At 43.6% G+C, this 22,306-nt stretch overlaps 1 protein-coding gene, 1 non-coding gene and 1 pseudogene across 23 annotated transcripts in view; all 3 read right to left on the bottom strand.

Annotated features, from left to right (window-relative positions):
* LOC128928139 (inactive serine/threonine-protein kinase TEX14-like) overlaps window positions 1–22,306 on the bottom strand; it is a 113,408-nt gene that overhangs the window by 70,953 nt on the left and 20,149 nt on the right. For 13 of the 22 annotated variants that reach the window (XM_078372783.1, XM_078372787.1, XM_078372789.1 and 10 more), the window contains exons 1-3: window positions 22,092–22,249; window positions 17,541–17,677; window positions 2,073–2,187 (exon numbers count right to left, since the gene is read on the bottom strand). In XM_078372783.1, the coding sequence (XP_078228909.1) occupies window positions 2,073–2,187; window positions 17,541–17,677; window positions 22,092–22,234 (395 nt within the window). In that variant the 5' untranslated portion in view covers window positions 22,235–22,249. Of the gene's footprint in view, window positions 1–2,072; window positions 2,188–10,057; window positions 10,261–17,540; window positions 17,678–22,091; window positions 22,250–22,306 lie in introns of those variants that run through there. The other 9 variants (XM_078372792.1, XM_078372791.1, XM_078372794.1 and 6 more) reach the window with 2 other exon arrangements.
* LOC118154113 (small nucleolar RNA U3) lies at window positions 3,465–3,680 on the bottom strand. Its single transcript, XR_004744028.3, has one exon. It is a non-coding gene; the product is annotated as a small nucleolar RNA U3 (small nucleolar RNA).
* Window positions 9,666–9,831, bottom strand: LOC128932295 (small nucleolar RNA U3; annotated as a pseudogene).

The raw sequence follows: 22,306 nt of genomic DNA, 5'->3' as shown, positions 1-22,306 counted from the left end.
TGAGGCGAGGTGCAGTGGCTCGCGCCTGTAATCCCAGCCTTTGGAAGGCCAAGGTGGGCAGATCATGAGGTCAGGAGTTCGAGACCAGCCTGGCCAAGATGGTGAAACCCCGACTCTACCAAAAATACAAAAATTAGCCAGGCATGATGGTGGGCACCTGTAATCTCTGCTACTTGGGAGACTGAGGCAGGAGAATTGCTTGCACCTGGGAGGGGAGGTTGCAGTGAGCCAAGATTGTGCCACTGTACTCCAGCCTGGGTGACAGAGCAAGAATATCTCAAAAAAAGAAAAAATGGCTGGTTGGGATGGCTCATGCCTATAATCCCAGCACTTTGGGAGGCTGAAATGGGTGGATCACCTGAGGTTGGGAGTTCAAGACCAGCCTGACCAAGATGGAGAAACCACATCGCAAAACCCCAGTTTCTGGTTCTGTTTCAGTGGGAACTGAAAAAATAACCACCACCCACCTTCCTTCTCTGTCAAAAAGGTGTCAAATAAGCTAGTATTTGGGAAGGCCCTAGGAAAAGCCAAAGTGCTTTACAAAAAGAGATGTTTGGCCAAGTGCAGTGGTTCACACCTGTAATCCCAGCACTTTGGGAGGCCAAGGCAGATGGATCACTAGAGGCCAGGAGTTTGAGACCAGCCTGGCCAACATGGGGAAACACTGTCTCTACTAAAAATACAAAAACTTAGCCAGGCATGGTGACACACACTTGTAATCCCAGCTGCTCCAGAGGCTGAGGCAGGAGAATTGCTTGAACCCGGGTGGCAGAGGCTGTAGCTGAGATCATGCCACTGCACTCCAGCCTGGGCCGAGTAGGACCCTGTCTCTCTCTTTTTTTTTAAGTTCAAACTCATTTCCCTTTTATTAAAGTACAGGTTACCATTACATGGCTTGGTACTCAATAAAGGGAAACTTATTCAAATAATTTATCATCAGTATTTCCAGGTGACTGTCTACACTCAAGTAGCAATATCAATAAATCCTCAATAAATCCTTGGGAAACCCATCCATGGGGTTTACACTTTGTCAAGGCCCAGTTCCTCTGGAGTGGAGATTCCCAGTTCATTTAAAGTTGGTCTAAGTTCCTGGATGACATAGGGGATGATTTCCTTATGAGGTCCTGCTTTGTCCTTGACAGCCTCTAGGATGCAAACTGTACTTAGCAAAATTATTGAACCATCTGCATGCCCACAAAGCAGCATCAATAATTTTGGGCTCTGAGGACCCTGTCTCAAAAAAGAACTAAAAAGAAAAGAAGCAGCTGTTCACCTGTCACTGATTCATTACATTGTGTTGCTGTTCCACATTAAAATTTAGACCAATAATTAAACTCCAATTCTTTTACAGCAATAAGAGTCAGGTAAAAGTCACTCTTTTTTTTTAAATTTTTATTTTTGAGACAGAGTATCACCCTTGTTGCCCAGGCTGGAGTGCAATGGCACCATCTCAGGTCACTGCAACCTCCACCTCCTGGGTTCAGGTTTCTCCTGTCTCAGCCTCCCAAGTAGCTGGGATTACAGGCATGTGCCACCATACCCGGCTAATTTTTTGTATTTTTAATAGAGACGGGGTTTCACCATGTTGGTCAGGCTAGTCTCGAACTCCTGACCTCAAGTGATCCACCTGCCTCAGCCTCCCAAAGTGTTGGGATTACAGGCATGGGCCACCACACCCAGCCCAAAAGTCACCCTTTCTGACAGAATGATGCCAAGTATATTTAATTAGTGAAGAACTAACTTGGTTGTGCAGATGTCAAACTGCCTAAGTGAGTACAGTACATAATACAAATTATAATCTGGAGTGGAAATATGCAAACAGTGCTATTAATGACTAAGGAACATATTAATGACTAATCTCAATCACATTTCATTGAGTCCAGTATAACTGCTTAGAAAAATTTTATTAGCAGTTAAAATTATGTTTCAACATATGTATACAACTATATATCATTGATATAAAATAACAAGGGTTCTTTTCTTTTAATGTTTTTCAAATTAGTTTCTAAACACCCCAACTCATCTTTAACAGCACAACCTCCATTTTCTAGACACCAATTGATTGTACTTACTGATTTGGATCTGACCCATAATCCACCAGAACATCAACTAATTTCATAAGGCCCAATAATGCCGCAACAAAAAGTGGTGTTTGCCCCCTGGAGTTAACTGCATCGACATAAATTCCTGCAAAGGAAATACCAGAATCAATGCAAATATCAGTAATTTTCCTGAGATGGAACTGGGTGGGGAGAGGGGAGGGAATTAAATGTCTTTATGGTGTACTTTCATATACTGCTGTGAAAGTACTGTTATGGTGTACTTTCATATACTGCATACAGCCGGGTATGGTGGCACATGCCTGTAATCCCAGCTACTTGGGAGGCTGAGACAGGAGAAACCTGAACCCAGGAGGTGGAGGTTGCAGTGACCTGAGATGGTGCCATTGCACTCCAGCCTGGGCAACAAGGGTGATACTCTGTCTCAAAAATAAAAATTTAAAAAAAAAGAGTGACTTTTACCTGACTCTTATTGCTGTAAAAGAATTGGAGTTTAATTATTGGTCTAAATTTTTTAAAAAACTAAATTTTAAACTTTAAAAAAATTTTTCTAAAGACCTTCATTAGTTGCACATATATATACTGGAAGGCAACCTGTGTTTATTCATCAAAAATATTTACAGAAAGTTGCATGGAAGCATTTATTTCACCATACTTTGGTATATTATAACATAGATTAAAATGTTCTCAGTCATGGGAAGGGATGAGAGAGGGACTAATGATACTGTGTGTGTTGGGAGAAAGACTGTAACATAAAAAGAGCTCACTGGAATACAAATCCTCACCAAAAAAAGAAAGTGTAAAAATTAATTCAACAAGGGAAAATAAAACACACAAAAACAGGCCAATTTCCAGTACAATCAAACAATGGTGCCATGAATAATTAAGACTAGAAACAAAAAGCCAAAGAATTAACAACCAAAACTAAGTAGAAAAAAAGGAAAAACATGCCTTCCTTACCAAGAAAAAAATCAGTCCTCCAGAACACCAAAAACCACTAAGAGTTTTAAAAATTGTAACTCCCCAAACCTGGCCAAGTGCTGTGCTCACATCTATAGTCCCAGGACTTTGAGAAGCCAAGGCAGGTCAATTACCTAATACCAGAAGCTGAAGACCACCAAGACCACCCTAACTAATGTGGCAGAACTCTCACTTAACTAATCCTAAAAAGTCAGCAGAGTGTAGCTGTACATTCATAACCCCAACTATTTGGGAGACTAAAACCAAACAACACTTAAATTCAGATTACAGTTGGTTAAAATAACTACCTAACATTTAACAAAAACTGAAGGCAATCTGCTCTTTCATCAAATCACTCAAAATTTCTTCAACAAAGATCCTGTATAACAACATAACTTTACTAAGCACAACGATTCTATTATTAATACTCAAATAAAACCAGAAACCACTCAGACTGTGTTCTTTCCCTCTTACTCCCCCAAAAGGAAAGTAGAACGATCATCAACGGCAAACGGCAATTGCACTAATGCAACACCAAAAACCAACTTCACGCTCAGGAAAGAACACTACACCTCCTCCTCGTGGTTTCCGGTGCTCTACACATTCAGAGAAACTTCTCTAGTAACATACTATAGAAATGATCCCTGAAAGTATAGTCTTAACTTCAAGCCACATGCCTTCCCGATGTGGAAGAAACTCACACTCATGTTACGGATGGTGAGTTTTTTTGTAGGCACCATTGTCGCCGGAGAATACTGATATATGATTTTCTAAAACCCATCTTTCTATTACCGAAGTTCAACAAAGCCTTTAAAAATAAGCTCAAAATTTCGAAGTTACCTTAGGCACCCATGCTAATTAACATATGGTAGCAAAACAGCCAATCACTCGCCAGTTACTTCCTAACCCTGCCCCACTTTCTCTACACGTAACACTGACGACTATAAAGCGCGCCGGAGCGCCAGAAACTGTCTCGGTTGGGACACACCTCGGTTGGGGCTGATGATCCGAAGCCGGGAATCCCTTGAGGAAAAACTAAAGCGTGAATGTGAAAGCGGCAGTTCAAAGCCAGAGTATGATATCTGCATAGCACACCCTATTAAATTTTATCCTGTGATCAACATTCCAGACATGTAAATATTTTAGATTTCTTCTCCTAAAACCAGGGAGGTTTTATTCTGCATAGCATTGCTGCGTTTATTTTTGGGGACTGGGTCTCGCTCTGTCTCCCAGTCTGGCCTTGAACTCCTGGGCTCAAGTGATCCTCCAACATCAGCCTTCCAAAATGTTGGGATTACAGGTGTGAGCCACCACACCCGGCCACTGCTGTTTAACCAAGCAGGACAATATATTCCTCTCATTTAAGCTTCAGTAACTTCCCATTTCTTGAGGTAGAGACAAAACTTCTCTATATACTTACGTGAGAAAATATTTTAAATGGCCCATTTTCAAGGAATAATAAATCTAAGTACTGGCAGCCAGCCTGCAAATGCAACTAACCACACAGCTCATGCACCTAGGTCACAATAAGCGAACAGAATGTAGAGGAAGGGTCAGCCCATAAAAGGGAAAAAGTTTCATTATTGGGAAATTGAAACTTAAGGAAGGGGACAGGGTATAACCTTATAAGGGTGATAATGAAACTTAGGTGTCATCAGGGAAGATTGTAACCAACCTCACAGTTACAACCAATGAGGAACTGGGGGAGGGACTTGTATGCTAGGAAATAAATTATACCAGACACCCAATCTTGCAAGACTCTTATTAAAAGTCTAACTTTCAAGGCTGGACATGGTGGCTCACACCTGTAATCCCAGCACTTTGGGAAGCCAAGGCAGGTGGATCACGACATCAGAAGTTCAAGATCAGCCTGGCCAACGTGATGAAATACCGTCTCTACTGAAAGCACAAAAATTAGCTGGGCGTGGTGGTGCACGCCTATAGTAACAGCTACTCCAGAGGCTTAGACAGGAGAATTGCTTCAACCTGGCAGGTGGAGGTTGCAGGGAGCCAAGATTGCACCACTGTACTCCAGCCTGGGCGACAGAGTGAGACTCCGTTGCCAAAAAAAAAAGGAGGCAAAGCCAAAAAGTAGGCAAGAGATTAGAGAAAACCTGGAAGAAATGGGTCACAGTGACAAGGAAGGTTAAGCGTTTCAAAAAGGATCAGTCAATAGTATCAAAGCCTGAGATATCTAGTAAGAACACACTGGGCTGGGTGTGGGGGCTCAGGCCTGTAATCCTAGCACTTTGGGAGGCTGAGGCCAGGAGTTCACTTGAGGCCAGGAGTTCAAGACCAGCCTGGCCAACATGGTGAAACCCTGTCTCTACTAAAAATACAAACGCAAAAATTACCCAGGCTTGGTAGCACATGCTTGTAATCCCAGTTACTCGGGAGGCTGAGGCAGGAGCTTTGCTTGAACCTGAGAGGCAGTCATTATAGGGAGCTGAGATCATGCCACTGCACTCCAATCTGGGCAACAGAGTAAGACCATGTCTCAAAAAAAAAAGAGAGGAAGAAACAGTGTTCTTGGTGAGAGCAGTGCTAGTGTGGTTCACATGTCTTACTGCTCAGGGCTTGCTGTCTTACATTTGCAGTATGTCTGTGTCCTCTACCAGACTGTCTCTCCTACACCAGAGGGTAGGAACTGCCAAATGTATCTCCCCTACCTTCAGTGCCTTGTTCACTTACCTGCCCAACACAAGCCAGACTAAGAGTAGAGAAGAACAGCAGAGAACTAGCAAAAGGACAGTTCTGCATGCATCTCTCAGAATTATGCACGTCATGAGGACAAGGCACTAACCTGTTCAGGGCACCTCTTTGAAGATATTGTATAGTGAACTTTGGAAGATAGATAGTATCTACATTCAGAGCAAAGTGAATACAGGCTTACTATCCAGTATAATAAAAACAGTATCTCCAGCCAGGCATGGTGGCTCACACCTGTAATCCCAGCATTTTGGGAGGCTGAGGCAGGCAGATCACCTGAGGTCAGGAGTTCGAGACCAGCCTGGCCAACATGATACAACTCCGCCTCTACTAAAACTACAAAAATTAGCCGGGCATGGTAGAGGGCGCCTGTAATCCCAGCTACACAGGAGGCTGAGGCAGGAAAATCGCTTGAACCCAGGAGGTGGAGGTTGCAGTGAGCTGAGATTGCACCATTGCACTCCAGCCTGGGCTGACAGAACAAAACTCTGTCTCAAAAAAAAAAGTTAAAAGAAAAGGAAAAAATGCTGATATTCTTGCTACTGCTGTTGCTATGAGTAATAAACCATCATTCATCTGTGACCCCAAGAGAAGGGTCATCTATACACCTGTAACAGTCTAATTTATCATTCATAGTTATTGACAGGAAGAAATTACAGTCAAGGAGGCAAAAAATTAAATCAACTAAGGACTCCAAGGGGTTCTCTCTCTCTCTCTCTCTCTCTCTCTCTCTCTCTTTTTCTTTTTTAAGATGGAATCTCGCTCTATTGCCCAGGCTGGAGTGCAGTGGCAAGATCTTGGCTCACTGTAACCTCTGCCTCCCAGTTTCAAGTGATTCTCCTGCCTCAGCCTCCTGAGTAGCTGGGATTAATGGCACGCAACTCAGCCTCCCAAGTAGCTGGGATTACGGGCGCCCACCACCATGCCCAGCTAACTTTTGTATTTTGAATAGAGACAGGGTTTCACCATGTCAACCAGGATGGTCTCAAACTTCTGACCTCAAGTGACCTTCCTGCCTAGGCCTCCCAAAGTGCTGGGATGACAGGTGTAAGCCACTGTGCCTGGCCCTCCAAGGGTTTCTCTAGGGATCAGAAAACACTTAGGGAAGGCACTGAGCAACAATCTTGAGGGGATACAGGTGGCGGGAAAGAAAAATATGTAAAAACCTCTGTCCCTACAACTTAAACAAATATGCTCTTTGGAGATTTCCTAACAAAAAATAACACTTATTCATTCAACAAATAATTATTTTAGGCCAGCTATAAAGGTAACTTAAAACAGTTCCACAAGAAGTGACCAGAGGCAGCTATGACATGGTACAAAGACTGACCAAAAAAGTTAAAGACCTGGATTCAAATGTTGAAGTCCTAATACCACCCTCATTAGCCCAGGGCCTCCAGATGGGTCAGTCACCTAACCCATCACTGTTTTGTAGATGGAGAAATGGAGAGAGGTCAAGCAATTTGCCATAGGTCACAAAGCAGTCTGGTTCTAAAGTCCATGCACTATACCACTGTCTCTGTGACATTGTGAAATATATATTTGGAGCTGGACACAGTGGCTCAACACCTATAATCCCAGCACTTTGGGAGGCAGAAGTGGGTGGATCACTTGAAGTCAGGAGTTTCAGACTAGCCTGGCCAACATGATGAAACTCCAACTCTACTAAAAATACAAAAATTAGTTGGGTATGGTGGTGGGCGCCTGTAATCCCAGCTACTTGGGGGGCTGAGACACAAGAATCGCTTGAAGCCAGGGGGCGGAGGTTGCAGTGAGTGTGCCTCTGTGCTCCAGCCTGGGTGACAGAGCAAGACGCTATCTCAAAAAATAAATATATATATATATATTTGGTCTTTGTGCCTGTTTCCTGACATAGAGTGTCTAAAACTCTTTGAACCTCTGGAATGATGAGTATCTTTTGTGCTGATTATGGCCAGTGGCTATAATCACCCAGATAGCATCAGGATGACAGCTGGTCAGTGGAAAGACCAAAGCATGAGAGGGTTGGGACTCCTAGCCCCACCCCCCAACCTTTGGAGATGGGAGAGGGGCTGAAGGTTAAATTGATTACCAATGGCCAGTGACTTAATCTACCATGCCTACATAATGATGTTTTCCTTAAAAACCCAAAAGGACTGGATTGGGAAGCTTCTCAATAGCTGAACCTGGAGAGGTTCCTGGAGGATGACCCAGGGAGGGCATGTAACTTTCAAGCCTTTTCCTACATGCCTTGCTCTAGACATCTCTTCCATCTGGCTGTTCATTTGTATCTTTTCTTTTCTTTTTCTTTTTTTTTTTTTTTTGAGGCGGAGTTTCGCTGTTGTTACCCAGACTGGAGTGCAATGGCACAATCTCAGCTCACCACAACCTCCGCCTTCTGGGCTCAAGCAATTCTCCTGCCTCAGCCTCCCGAGTAGCTGGAACTACAGGCACGCACCACCATGCCCAGCTAATTTTTGTATTTTTAGTAGAGACGGGGTTTCACCTTGTTGACCAGGATGGTTTCGATCTCTTGACCTCGTAATCCACCCGCCTCGGCCCCCAAAGTGCTGGGATTATGGGCATGAGCCACCACGCCCGGCCCATCTGTATCTTTTCTAATATTTTTACAATAAATGGGTAAACATAAGTAAAGTGTTTCTCTGAGTTCTATGAGCCACTCTAGCAAATTAATCAAACCTGGGGAGTGGGTTTTTGGGAACACCCGATGTATAGTCCATTTTAAGAAGTATAGGTTATGACACTGCTTTTGACTGGCATCTGAAGTTGGGGGGCAGACCTGTGGCACCGAGCTTTAACCCAGGAGGTGGAGGTTGCAGTGAGCTGAGATTGTGCCACTGCACTCTAGCCTGGGTTACAGAGTGAGAAAGACTTTGTCACAAAAAAAAAAAAGGAAAAGAAAAAGAAAACCAGCACACCACCAAAAGGCTAATTTTAAATTGCATTTTACTAAAGATCTTTAAGTGATTAAGAAAAAAGATTACTAAAAAAATCTTTAAGTGTTTAAGAAAACTTTTTTTTTTTCCAGACAGGATCTCATTCTGTTGCCTAGGCTGCAGAGCAGTGGTGCCATCAGGGTTTACTGCAGCCGTGAATTCCAAGGAACTCAAGCCATCCTCCCACGGAAGCCTCTTGAGTAGCTGGGACTACAGGCACTCGCCACCATGCTGGCCTACTTTAAAAAAATTTTTTTTAATAGAGTTAGGGCCTGGCTACGTTGCCCAGGCTGGTCTCAAACTCCTGGCCTCAAGTGAACCTCCCACCTCCACCTCCTAAGGTGATGAGATTACCGGCATGGGCCACCACACCTGGCAAGAAAATATTAAAAGCACATTTAAAATCACTGCTTTCCAAAGTAACTCAGAATGTAGGCTCCAATTCCATTGCTCAAAATGCAGAACATGGCAAATGCTTGAAATGTAGAAGGTCAGATAGGTATTGACATTATGAGGAGAGCAACACTACAGAAATCCTGTTCCCAACACCTAAATGCAGGCTGCTATTGGACAACCAAATCACCTCATTGAAACTCAACACAAAATTGGCCGTACGCAGTAGCTCAGCCTGTAATCCCAGCACTTTGGAAAGCCGCGGTGGGTAGACTACTTGGGGTCAGGAATTCCAGACCAACCTGACCAACATGGAGAAACCCTGTCTCTATTAAAAATATAGAAAGTAGAAAATAAGCAGGTGTGGTTGCTAGCGCCTGTAGTACCAGCTACCAGGAAAGCTAAGGCAAGAAAATCGCCTGAACCTGGGAAACGGAGGTAGCAGTGAGCCGAAATCGGGCAGCTACATTCCAGCCTTAGACGACAAAGAAAGACTCCGTCTCAAAAACGGAAAAGGAAAAAGATACTTAATAATTAACATAAACACAAAAGTGCTAGAATGAAAAATTGCCTGAAAAGCTTTCTCTGCCATTCAACCAACAAATAAACCATTCAGACTGCAACCTCTCCCTTACTCTCCCAGAGAAAGAAGAATGGCAAGTAGCAGCTACAGTAAAGCAACTCCATGCACCTCTGCGGTTTTCAGTGCTCTGTCCACTCAAAGAAAACTCAATAGTAGTAACTAAAGAAATAATCCCTGAAAGTATAGGCTTGGTGGTCTGACTGCGGCCACCTCTGCTTGGTCTGTAGCGGTCGAGCACTTTACATGATGGCTCATTTTGTTTGGTTTTGGTTAGGTTATTTGCCCTTTTCAGATATATTATACGTTAAATATTAGCTAATAATTGATCCAGGTAAACACAAAAAAGTCCTAAACACGACTTTCGCTTGTAAATTTCCAAAAACTTTTCAAAGCGCCAATAGGCTTTATTAACATACAGCGTCTCAGCAGCCAATCACACTCTGCCTTCTCTGCCGGAGTCTGACTCTCCCCTGACCTCAAGCCAGCTGCGATTACTCGGCCCAAGAGCCAGTCTCCACCCACTATCCACTAAGGACAAGCTGTTCTTGTTGCAGGTCAGTGCGGAGGTCCTCTTGTCTACTAGAGATCAGATGACTTTGAGAGACCAGGTTTCCTTTTCCTTGAAAGAGAAGCAGAGAGAGAAACGAAAGAAACAGACACACTAAGACTGCAGGACGAACGCGGCAGCCCAAGCCTGTAATCCCACTAGCACTTTGATAGGCCGAGGTGGGCAAATCACTTGAGTTCAGGAGCTTGTTGGGCAACACAGTGAAACCCGGTCTCTACTAAAAAATACAAAAATTAGCCGAGCATGGTGGTGCCCGCCTGTAATCCCAGCTACTCCAGAGCCTGAGGCAGGAAATGGCTTGAACCCTGGAAGTGGAGGTTGCAGTGAGCCGAGATTGTGCCACTTAACTCCAGCCTAGGTGACAGAACGAGACTGGGGAGAAAGAAAAGAAGTCCAAAAGACTTACTGGATGAAAAGAAAAAAGAAAGAGAGAGAAGAAATAGAGACAGGCCAAGTTTTTGAGAGCGGGTCTCACTGTTGCTCAGGCTGGAGTGCAGCGTCATGATCTCTGCTCACTGCAATCTCCACCTCCTGCGTTCAAGTGGTTCTCCTGCCTCAGCCTCTCCAGTAGCTAATTTTTGTATTATTAGTAGAGATGGGGTTTCACCATGTTGGCCGGACTGTTTTCGAATTCCTCACCTCAAGTGATCTGCCCACCTCTGCCTCCCAAAGTGCTGGGATTACAGGTGTGATCCACCTCACCCAAACTGTTGTACACTTCCAACTCCACATAATGATAATCATAACCATGATGGCTTACTGGATGACTACTAAGTGATAGATGTTTTAATCCATTATCTCATTTTATCATCTAAACAACTGAAGGAGAATAGTTATTTCTCTTTTCATAGATGCTGTGTATAGCATCTGTCACACTTCTGAAGGAACCACAGCTGGAACCTAAACCTGTCTGGCACTAAATCAAGTCCCTGTTCTTTCTGGTAAGCCGAAGGGGTCTTCAGAAGGTCTAGACTCCAATCAAATCCATTTCTCTAATGAAGCATTAAATACATCATCTCTCAAAGTTCTGTCTGAATGACTCATCTTCCTGACTTCTAAATCCCTGAGGAAGCCTACCTGTTTACTTCTAGGAAAAGCTAGCCCCAATTTCTCCTCGACAAACACATCTCAGATATGATAATGTGGAACTGTTTTAGTCACTTAACTTCCTGTTGTAAATTTCATGCCAGGAAGCACAGGGTCATGTGGACATTCTCATGGCACAGTATTCTAATCAACCACACTTTGAATTGCATTATAGCAGCATCACAAATATGACCATCAGGTTGTAAAGATGCTTAGCAGTCAGTCATCTCATTCAATCACCTCTCCTAATAGGATCTCCTCACAGACAGCTCTCTTTAGAGACAGCCAAATGCTCCATACTTAATTTTTTTTCAGAAAAGGGGACAGTGTTGGGGCAATCTGGCCAGGTCTGGGACTTATATTTTGGTTTCAAAGCAGTTCCATATACATATACATATATACACACACGCATATAAATATACATATATATACACACACATGCATATATATATACACATATATATCTATACACACACACACACGCATATATATATACATATATATATACATATATATATGTATATATATATACATATATATATATACATATATATGCGTGTGTGTATTTTTTTTTTTTGGACGGAGTTTTGCTCTTGTTCCCCAGGCCAGAATACAATGGCACGATCTGGGCTCACTGCAACTTCTGCCTCCCAGGTTCAAGTGATTCTCCTGCCTCAGCCTCCCATCTAGCATATTTTTAATTTATCAAGTACTATCCAGTCACTTTCATCTGAGGGTCTTATCTCTGGTCTGAGCCCTTCTATATCTGTCTTCCATTCTCCATTCCTCCAATCTTTCTGGCCTCCTCTGAGCAGTTTCTCCAACTTCACATGGGTGTGACCATCACTTCAGTACATTCTGACTTAGTTCATGTCACCTCTTCTGGAAGTCTTCCTTCACCTCTGCAAATAACACTGGCCACTATGTCTTTTGTGTCCCTAATCATCCTTGTATGGGCCTCTACATAGCTCACTTTGTTGCAAAAACATTTACTTCCCCTTACTAAACTGTGAGCTCTTTAAAAGCAGGAACATGTCTTACATATTTCTGTATCTCCAACACATTGCCTGGCACAGCAGATGCCCAGGAAATGCTGACTAACTGAATGAATTATGAATTAGTGAATGTATTGTTCCTTCCCTCCAGCCCTGCTGCTGACCTGTTGGGAACCACCTGGTTTTCCCTTCCTTCTTATTCTACTCCTCCCCCAACAAAACTAGCCTTGTCTATAAGATGGTGAGTTACCTATCAGCAGGTTTCCTGGCCTTCTCCTCTTGCCTATCCTTGGCTTCAAAATATGTCTGTGCAGTCCCGATCACTCCTCTGAGCCTCTGGCTCAGATAGCCAGCTTCTACTTGATATTGCATTTAGGTGAATCACAGGTATCTCAAATTCAGCCTATCCAAACTGACTTACATCAGCTTCCTCCCAAAGGTATTCCTCTTTTAGGCAATAATGTCACTTTCGACCCTATTGCTGAAAACAAAAACCTAGCCTGTAGCTGTAGTGGCATGTGAGTCTATCCTCCCAACTATGCGAGAGCATCACTTAAACCCAGGAGTACAAGTCCAGCAATTTAGTGAGACCCTGTCTCAAAAATGGAAAAAAGTAACCTAGGGCTGGGCACTGTGGCTTACAACTGTAATCCCAGCACTCTGGGAGGCCAAGGGGAGTGGATCACCTGAGGTCAGGAGTTTGAGATCAGTCTGGCCAACATGGTGAGACCCCATCTCTACTAAAACACACACACACACACACACACACACACTAGCCAGGTATAGTGGTGCATGCCTGTAATCCCAGCTAATAGGGAGGCTGAGGCAGGAGAATCACTTGAACCCAGGAGGTGGAGGTTGCAGTGAGCTGAGACTGCACTAGTGTACTCCAGCCTGGGTGATAGAGCAAGACTCTGACTCAAAAAGAAAAAACAAACAAAACAAACAAACAAACAAAAGTAACCTAAGTCATTCACTCTTTTCTCCCTCCCCCCACATACCTCATAGCTTCCTGCAGCCAGAGCAGCCATTTAGAAATGCAAATCTAATCACACCTGTGTTATATGATGGAGGTAGGTCACCAAAAAGACCAAGCTATTATAGAGGTTTGGGACCTTCAATACCTTCCCCTGCCATTAACCTCTAGCGAGAGAAGAGGGACTGGAGATTGAGTTCAATCACCAATAATCAATATTTAATTAATCATGCCTACATAATGAGACCTCCATAAAAATCCATAAATAGTTTGGAGAGCTTCTGGGATGGTAAACACATCGAAGAGCTGGAAGGGTGGAATGCCGCCAGAGGACATGGAAGTCCCTCACCCTACACCTACACAAAGCCCTATATATCTCTTACATTTGGCTGTTTTTGTTTTTTGAGATGGAGTCTCACTCTGTCACCCAGGCTGAAGAACAATGACATGATCTCGGCTTACTGCAATCTCTGACTTCTGGGTTCAAGCATTTCTTCTGCCTCAGCCTCCCAAAAAGCTGGGATTACAGGCACATGCCACCACGCCTGGCTAATTTTTGTATTTTTGTAAAGACAGGGTTTCACCATGTTGGCCAGGCTGGTCTTGAACTCCTGACCTCAGGTGATCCACCCACCTCGACCTCCCAAAGTGCTAGAATTACAGGCATGAGCCACCCTGCCCAGCCTTGGCTGTTCTTGAGTTGTATTATTTTTTTATGTTTTTAACTTTTTTTTTTTTTTTTTGAGATGGAGTCTTGCTCTGTCACCCAGGCTGGATGGAGTGCAGTGGTGTGATCTCAGCTCACTGTAACTTCCACCTCCCGGGTTCAAGCGATTCTCCTGCCTCAGCCTCCCAATTACCTGGGACTACAAGCCCACCCCACCATGCCTAGCTAATTTTTTTTTATTTTTAGTAGAGATGAGGTTTCACCATGTTGGTCAAGCTGGTCTCCAACTCCTGACCTCAAGTGATCCATCTGCCTCGGCCTCCCAAAGTGGTGCGATTACAGGTGTGAGCCAGTGCGCCCAGCCTCTTTTATTTTCAGACGGAGTTTTGCTCTTTTTATCCAGGCTGGAATGCAATGGTATGATCTCGGCTCACTGCAACCTCTGCCTCCCAGGTTCAAGCAATTCTCCTGACTCAGCCTCCCGAGTAGCTGGGATTACAGACACCCACTATCATGCCCAGCTAATTTTTGTATTTTTAGTAGAGACTAGGTTTCACCATGTTGGCCAGGCTTGTCTCAAACTCCTGACCTCAAGTGACCCACCCACCTCGGCCTCCCAAAGTACTAGAATTACAGGTGTGAGCCCTGTGCCCGGCCCTGTGAATACCTTTTAAAGAATCTAAGGACCATTTAAATCATCTCCTAAGAAGCCCTCTATTAGACTGTGGGAGAACTTATAACCCCTTACTCTGTTTTATTCAGCAGCACTCTGAGTCTTGAGATGGAGTTAATTCCCAGACACAGATAAAGTCTGTTCTTGTTTTTTGTTTTTTTTTTTTGAGAGTCTCACTCTGTTACCAGGCTAGAGTGCAGTGTCACAATCTTGGCTCATTGCAACCTCCGCCTCCCAGGTTCAAATGATTCTCCTGCCTCAGCCTCCTGAGTAGCTGGGACTACAGGCATGCTCCACCACACCTGGCTAATTTCTGGTATTTTTAGTAGAGATAGGGTTTCACCATGTTGGCAAGGATGGTCTCAATTTCTTGACCTTATGCACAGGCATAAGCCACCGTGCTCAGCCAGATGAAGTCCTGTTCTATATCCAGGTACAACTGTTAACCCCATCCCTTACTCTAACTGAATATCAAGAATTTGAAGATGCAGAATATTCAGGAGATAATAAATGTCATAAAATTCTGATGTTCACTGAAAAAAACTGATGTTCAATATAGGTATGCTATGACTTCCAATGACTATGTATCCACACCATTCACTGTGAGGAATAGAGTTTTGTTTCTGTTTTTTTTTTTTTTTCCTCTAACATGGATCATAGGAAACAATTGTTTTTGTTTTTGTTTCTGAGAGATGGAGTCTCACTCTTGTTGCCCAGGCTAGAGTGCAATGGTGCAATTTCGGCTCACTGCAACTTTGCCTGTGAGTTCAAGCAATTCTTTTGCCTCAGCCTCCCAAGTAGCTGGGATTACAGGTGTACACCACCACACTCAGCTAATTTTTGTATTGCTAGTAGAGACAGAGTTTCACCATGTTGGCCAGGCAGGTCTCAAACACCTGACCTCAGGTGATCCACCCGCCTCTGCCTCCCAAAGTGCTTGTATTACAGATGTGAGCTACCACACCCAGCCTGAGAAGTGGAGTTTTACAACTTTTTTTTTAATTGCATTTTAGGTTTTGGGGTACATGTGAAGAACATGCAAGACTGTTGCATAGGTACACACATGGCAGTGTGATTTGCTGCCTTCCTCCCCATCACCTATATCTGGCATTTCTCCCCATGCTGTCTCTCCCCAATTCCCCACCCCCCTACAACATTCTATTTTAAAACATATGTGGATATGTTATCAAGCAAAATGCAAAATTTTGAGGAAAAAATAACCAAAAAACCGAGGACCTTTCACGTAAATGATTTGAGCTCACTGTGAGCTACTTCACCTACGGACTAGGGGTAGTACATGAAAAGGTTTGAGAACTTATTTTTTTGTTGTCGAGATGGGGTCTCCCCTCAGCCTCCTGCTGTGGTGGGCTACAGGCATGCGCTACCATGTGCATAGTACCAACTACTAATAATTTTTATTTTTTTATTTTTTTTTTAAGACGGGGTTCAGCCAGGTGCAATGGCTCACACCTATAATCCTAGCACTTTGGAAGGCTGAGGTGGGTGGATCACCTGAGGTCGGGAGTTTAAGACCAGCCTGGCCATCATGGTGAAACCCCATCTTATTTAAAAAAAAAAAAAAAAAAAAAAAAAAGACAGGCTTTCACCATGTTGGTCAGGCTGGTCTTGAACTCCTAACCTCAGGTGATCCACCCGCCTTGGCCTCCAAAGTGCTTAAATTACAGGTGTGAGCCACCACACCTGGCCACTACTGATAATTTTTTTTTTAATTTTGTAGACAGGGTCTCACTGTGTTACCCAGGCTGGTCTCAGACTGGTCTTGAACTCCTGGCCTCAAGCAATTCTCCTGCCTCAGCCTCCTGAAGTGTTGGGTTTAAAGATAGGTGGGATCCACTGTGCCAGCCATGAGAACTGTATGAGGGAACTATTCAATGGAATAGGTGGAAAATTGAAGATACCCTTCTGGAAGTCTTCAGGAATGCTATTGAAGCAAGTGGAGAAAATCCAGGTCACCCTGACTGTTCCACAAATCAGCAAAGAGAAGTTTCAGAAGCCTCCCCTTCAATACTAAGGAAGGAGAGGGGGGTATCTAGCAGGACCTCTGCTCATATTGAAAATAGCAGGTCTGTATTCATACCTGTAATCCTAGCACTTTGAGAGGCTGAGGTGGGCAGATCACTTGAGCCCAGAAGTTCTAGACCAGCCTGGGCAACATGGTGAAACTATCGCTACAAAAAACAAACAAAAAACACAAAAATTAGCCAGGCATGGTGGCATGTGCCTATAGTCCCAGCTACTTGGGAAGCTGAGGCAGGAGAATCACCTGAGCCTGGGGTCGAGGCTGCAGTGAGCTATGATCACGCCACTGCACTGCATCTGGCAACAGAGTGAGACTCTGCCTCAAAAAAAAAAAAAAGCAGGTCTGCATCCCTAGATCAGAAGCCAAACATCAGAAGAGGTTCTGTTTATATATGGGTTTTTGTAACTTTGTTCTTTGTTGTTGTTTTTTTCTTAGACCAAATTCACAGGGCACATTCCTTGGTTCTTTGGAAGACTGCTTCAGCCATTGAGCCATGTCTGCCTGTATCCTCCAGTAAGAAAACCCTGGAAAAAAGGCACCAAGTGGAAGTAAAGAGCAAGGAAGGGGACAGCTGTGAACACTGGTCTCCTCAGTCAACCAAAGGTGTCAGATAACTCAATGGATGGAGCAGGTGGGTGACTTCAGAGAAACCTAGGAGCCTAGCAGTTGGATGAGCTTGTGCTTTCCCAGCACAAAACAAAACAAAACAAAACCACCTAGAAATAAGGATTTAACACCTCTCTTGATGGCACTCCTAGAGAACACCTAATCTCTACATTTAATTTCTGGATTTCCCTAAGAACTCATTCATAGCTTTATAATATCCCTTTTTCTCTGAACACTATTCAGAAACGTGAACCAAGATGCATCTGCCATCTCAACATGGTGCTTACCTTTCTTAAGAATTTTCTTCACTTTCACGTAGTTCCCTTGTTTGACATATTCATGAAGCTGAGCTTCCAGGGAGTCATTTCTTAAGGTACCAAGTTGAACAGGACAGGGGACTGGAAGAGGAACAGCCCGAGACATCCTGTTCCAAATGAGAGCAACATGCTTATTTTAAATGAACCAGAAATGCAAGGAAACAACTTAATTCTTCCACATTTAAAAACCTGTCCAGCTACCTTCATTAATAATGACGATTAGGGGAACAATTACTGAAACTCTGTAAGATTAATGTTTTTCCTCAGTGTTATCGCTGAAATTAAAGAACTTTAATATACCATTGAATATAGGAATAGTGAGAAGAGACAAGTTATATATATACATATATATATATATATATGAATATATTTGATATGGTTTGGCTCTATCTACCCACCCAAATCTCACCTTGAATTGTAGTTCCCATAATCCCCACACATCATGGTAAGAACCCAGCAGGAGATAATCTAATCATGGAGGCGGTTGCCCTCATGCTGCTCTTGTGACAGTGAGTGAGTTCTCATGAGATCTGAAGGTTTTATAAGGGGCTTTCTCCCCTTTTGCTCAGTACTTCTTCCCGCCATCACATGAAGAAGGATGTGTTTGCTTCCCCATTTGTCATAATTGTAAGTTTCCTGAGCCCTCCCCAACCCTGCAGAACTGTGAGTCAGTTAAACCTCTTGCCTTTAAAAATGACATAGCCTCAGGTATGTCTTTATCAGCAGCATGAGAACAGACTAATACAATATTTATCACTAACTCCCAGGACTGAAAAAGTGAGGACTTCTAGGAAGTAAAATTCTAAATACACATGTTCATTAGTCATCAAGATAATAGGGGAGTACTGACTTTGAAAGGTTAGAACGCAAATGCAGTCATTATTTAAGTCTACATAGTATAACACGGTGGTTTAGGTTCACAGTTCAGACTCTGAAATTGTCTTGGCTCTGTTACTTCCCTGTGTGACCTTGGAGAAATTATTTAACAGTGATAGGCCTCAATTTCTTCATCTGTAATATGGGCATAATAATAATCAGAGGGTTGCTGAGAGTTTTAAATGAGCTAATTTGTGTACAGTGCTTAGCACAGTACCTGGCACCAAGCAAGTTCTCTATCACTGTTAGCTGTTATCGTGCATGATAAGAACCATGCAGAGAAATTTTACTTACCATATGTGGCAGCCACACCTGACCATCATTCTTAAAATCAAGTGTCTGTGGTATACCTATGGCTATGGTTTGAATGAGTCCTCCAAAATTCATATGTTGAAAACTTCATCCCCAATATGGAGGTGCTGAGAGATAGAACCTTTAAGATGTATTTAGGTCATGGGGCACCACCCTCATGAATAGATTGGTGCTATCATCAATATCAAGGAAGTAGGTTGTTATGGGAGGAATAGGTTCCTTATAAAAGGATGAGTTTGGGAGACGTTTGAGGTTTCTTTCCTTCTCCATTTTCTGCGCCCCTATAATTAAACCTTGTTCTCTGCTCCAACCCTGTGTCTCACTATACTGACTTGCCATGTGGGATTACAACTTAATGGTGATCCCATGAAAAGATGCCCCTTGTGAACATTTAACCATGGCTCAGTGCCCCCTTTGTAACAGTCCAGGTTTCCATCAGCAGTGAGAACAGTCCATTTCCACTAACCCTTTACTATAATTTTGATGAATGTATACATTAAGCGTTAGAGAACTGGAGAAACTGGGGCCTGAGTACAAAGGCTAGAATGCAAAAACAAACCCATTAAGACACCACCTGGGGCCCCGCAAGGTGGCTCACGCCTGTGAACCCAGCACTTTGGGAGGCCAAGATAGGCAGATCATGAGATCAGGAGTATGAGACCAGCCTGACCAACATGGTGAAACCCTGTCTCTACTAAAAATACAAAAATTATCTGGGCGTGGTGGCGGGCGCCTGTAATCCCAGTTACTCAGGAGGCTGAGGCAGGAGAATCACTTGAACCCAGGAGGCAGAAGTTACAGTGAGCCAAGATCGTGCCACTGAACTCCAGCCTGGTGACGGAGTGAAACTCTGTCTCAAAAAAAAAACAAAAACAGACATTACCTGGGCTTTCTCAGACCCTAAAGTCTGATCAAAGAATAGAAGCATTTTTATACATACACCTTGTAACAGGGCCCACTTAAGATTAATAAACTTTCTGGCTGGGCGTGGTGGCTCATGTCTGTGATCTCAGCACTTTGGGAGGACGGGCAAAGGTCAGGCGTTCAAGACCAGCCTGACTAATATGGCAAAACTCCATCTCTACTAAAAATACAAAAATTAGCCAGGTGTGGTGCCGTGCACCTGTTATCACAGTTACTTGGGAGGCTGAGGCAGGAGAATTGCTTGAACCTGGGAGGCGGAGGTTGCAGTGAGCTGAGAGTATGCCATTGCACTGCAGCCTGGGTGATAGAGCAGGATTCCATCTCAAAAATAAACAAGGTTAAGAAACTTGGCAAAACTCTAAAGAAGGCTTTCTAGACCCTAGCCCCTAAAGATTATATATAGATTGAATGAAACACTACGACTTGTAGGTATACTCACACACATAGGCATGAACCTTGAATGTCTATTTTTAAAACTTGTAGCTTTTTTTTTTTTTTTGAGACAGAGTCTCACTCTGTCGCCCAGGCTGGAGTGCAGTGACCTGATCTCAGCTCACTGCAATCTCCACCTCCCAGGTTCAAGCAATTCTCTTGCCTCAGCCTCCCCAGTAGTTGGGATTACAGGTGCCCACCACCATGCCTGCTAATTTTTGTATTTTTAATAGAGATGGAGTTTCACCATGCTGGCCAGGCTGGTCTCGAACTCCTGACATCAGGTGATCTGTGCACCTCGGCCTCCCAAAGTACTGGAATCACAGGTGTGAGCCACTGTGCCTGGCCAATAGACTCCCTTCTTTCCCAGTCTGCATCTCATTATTGAGCCATGAGAACAAGCTGCGGGACCTCATTCTGTCCTGGAACACCCTGACATTTCAGCAGCCCAAGACAAGCCCTCCTTTAAGCCAAGGGCCATCTCTGGCACCTCCCTTGTAGGCAGGGGGATTGCCAACCATAGGCGCATAAGCTGGCTTGCAGCAGAGAAATGGTTTCTGATTCTGGAAGCTGTCTCTGATAATTATTCCCAAGCATAATCTGTACTCCCTTTCCCTTCTCCTGATCTATTTAGCCTCCTCAGAGGCCCTGTAAAGCCTTCAAAGGTCTTATTAACCCTCCCTAACCTATATAAAGGGCCCTGTTTAAGGCAATTTTCCCATGGAAGGAGAATAAAGGGCACTGTTTAGGGGAAATACTCCTGGATCCTTCAGGTCTCATTTCAGAAATCCGGTTTTGGGTGGGCGTGATGGCTCACACCTGTAATCCCAACACTTTGAGAAGCCAAGGTGGGTGGATCACCTGAGGTCAGGAGTTGGAGACCAGCCTGACCAATGTGAAACCCCATCTCTATGAAAATCTAAAAAAATTAGCTGGGCACGGTAGTGGGCACCTGTAGTCCTAGGTACTCAGGAGACTGAGATAGGACAATTGCTTGAACCCAGGCAGTGGAGGTTGCAGTGAGCCGAGATCATGCCATTGCACTCCAGCCTGGGTGACTGAGTGAAACTCCATCTCAAAAAAAAAAAAAAAAAAAAAATTAGCCAGGGGTGGTGGCAAGTACCTGCAGTCCCAGCTACTCAAGAGGCTGAGGCACGACAATTGCTTGAACCAGGGAGGCGGAGGTTACAGTGAATCAAGATCATGCCATTGCACTCCAGCCTGGGTGACTGAGCAAAACTCTTGTCTCAAAAAAAAAAAAGGAAAAAAAAGAAATTTGGTTTTATTTACTTATTTTATTTAAAATTTTTTTTGAGGTGGGAGCTTGCTATGTTGCCCAGGCTGATTGATCTTCAACTCCTGGCCTCAAATACTCCTCCTGCCTCAGGCTCCCAAAGTTCTGGGATTATAGGTGTGAGCCACCATGCTGGCCAAATATGGTTTTATTTTTATTTATTTTTTTAAAATAGAGATGAGGTATCACTATGCTGTCCAGGCTGATTTTGAATTCCTAGGTTCAAGTGATCCTCCCACCTCAGCCTCCCAAAAGTGCTGTAATTACAGGCATGAGCCACAACGCTGGGCCTAAATCTCGTTTTAGAGATTTGTGAAGATTTAGAGATTTCTGATTTGTGAAGACTTGTGCCTGTTCTTGTCTCGTGTTTTTGTGTGTGTGTGTGTGTGTGTGTGTGTGTCTCGGGGGCAGGGGGAGGGGGGGACATGGAATCCTGAAGGAATCACTAGCAGAAGCTCAGCAGCCTCACTCAAGAGGAAACCCTCTTCCCTGTTTTGCCAGGTTAAAACTCAGATATTGAGGGGAGTAACTGGTGTTTGGGTCTTTACCTAATTAAACCTAAAGCAAACATCATTGAAAAGTCGTAAACCAAAAAAAAAGAAAAAAAAACATAAAAAAGAAAAAGAAAGTCATAGGCCAGTTACCAAAACTACAAATACACAGCATTACAATGATACCGCTACCTCATATTGTGCTCTTCAACCTCTACCACAAGGGGAATGCGAAAACACGGCCCAGAATTACAATTACACACCAGATCACTATATTTGGGAAAAACTTCAAGGAGCTCTACACTCAAACTACGTCGCAAAATAACCATTTTCATAACAGTGCTTTCTTCAACACGACCGGTGACTGCTACTACCTCAACATCTTTAACACACATCTTAGTCATGGC

The sequence above is a fragment of the Callithrix jacchus genome, chromosome 5 (genome assembly GCF_049354715.1).
Source record: "Callithrix jacchus isolate 240 chromosome 5, calJac240_pri, whole genome shotgun sequence".
NCBI lineage: Eukaryota > Metazoa > Chordata > Mammalia > Primates > Cebidae > Callithrix > Callithrix jacchus.
Note: the sequence above shows the minus strand (reverse complement) of the source record. Positions and strands in the feature narration are given on the sequence as shown.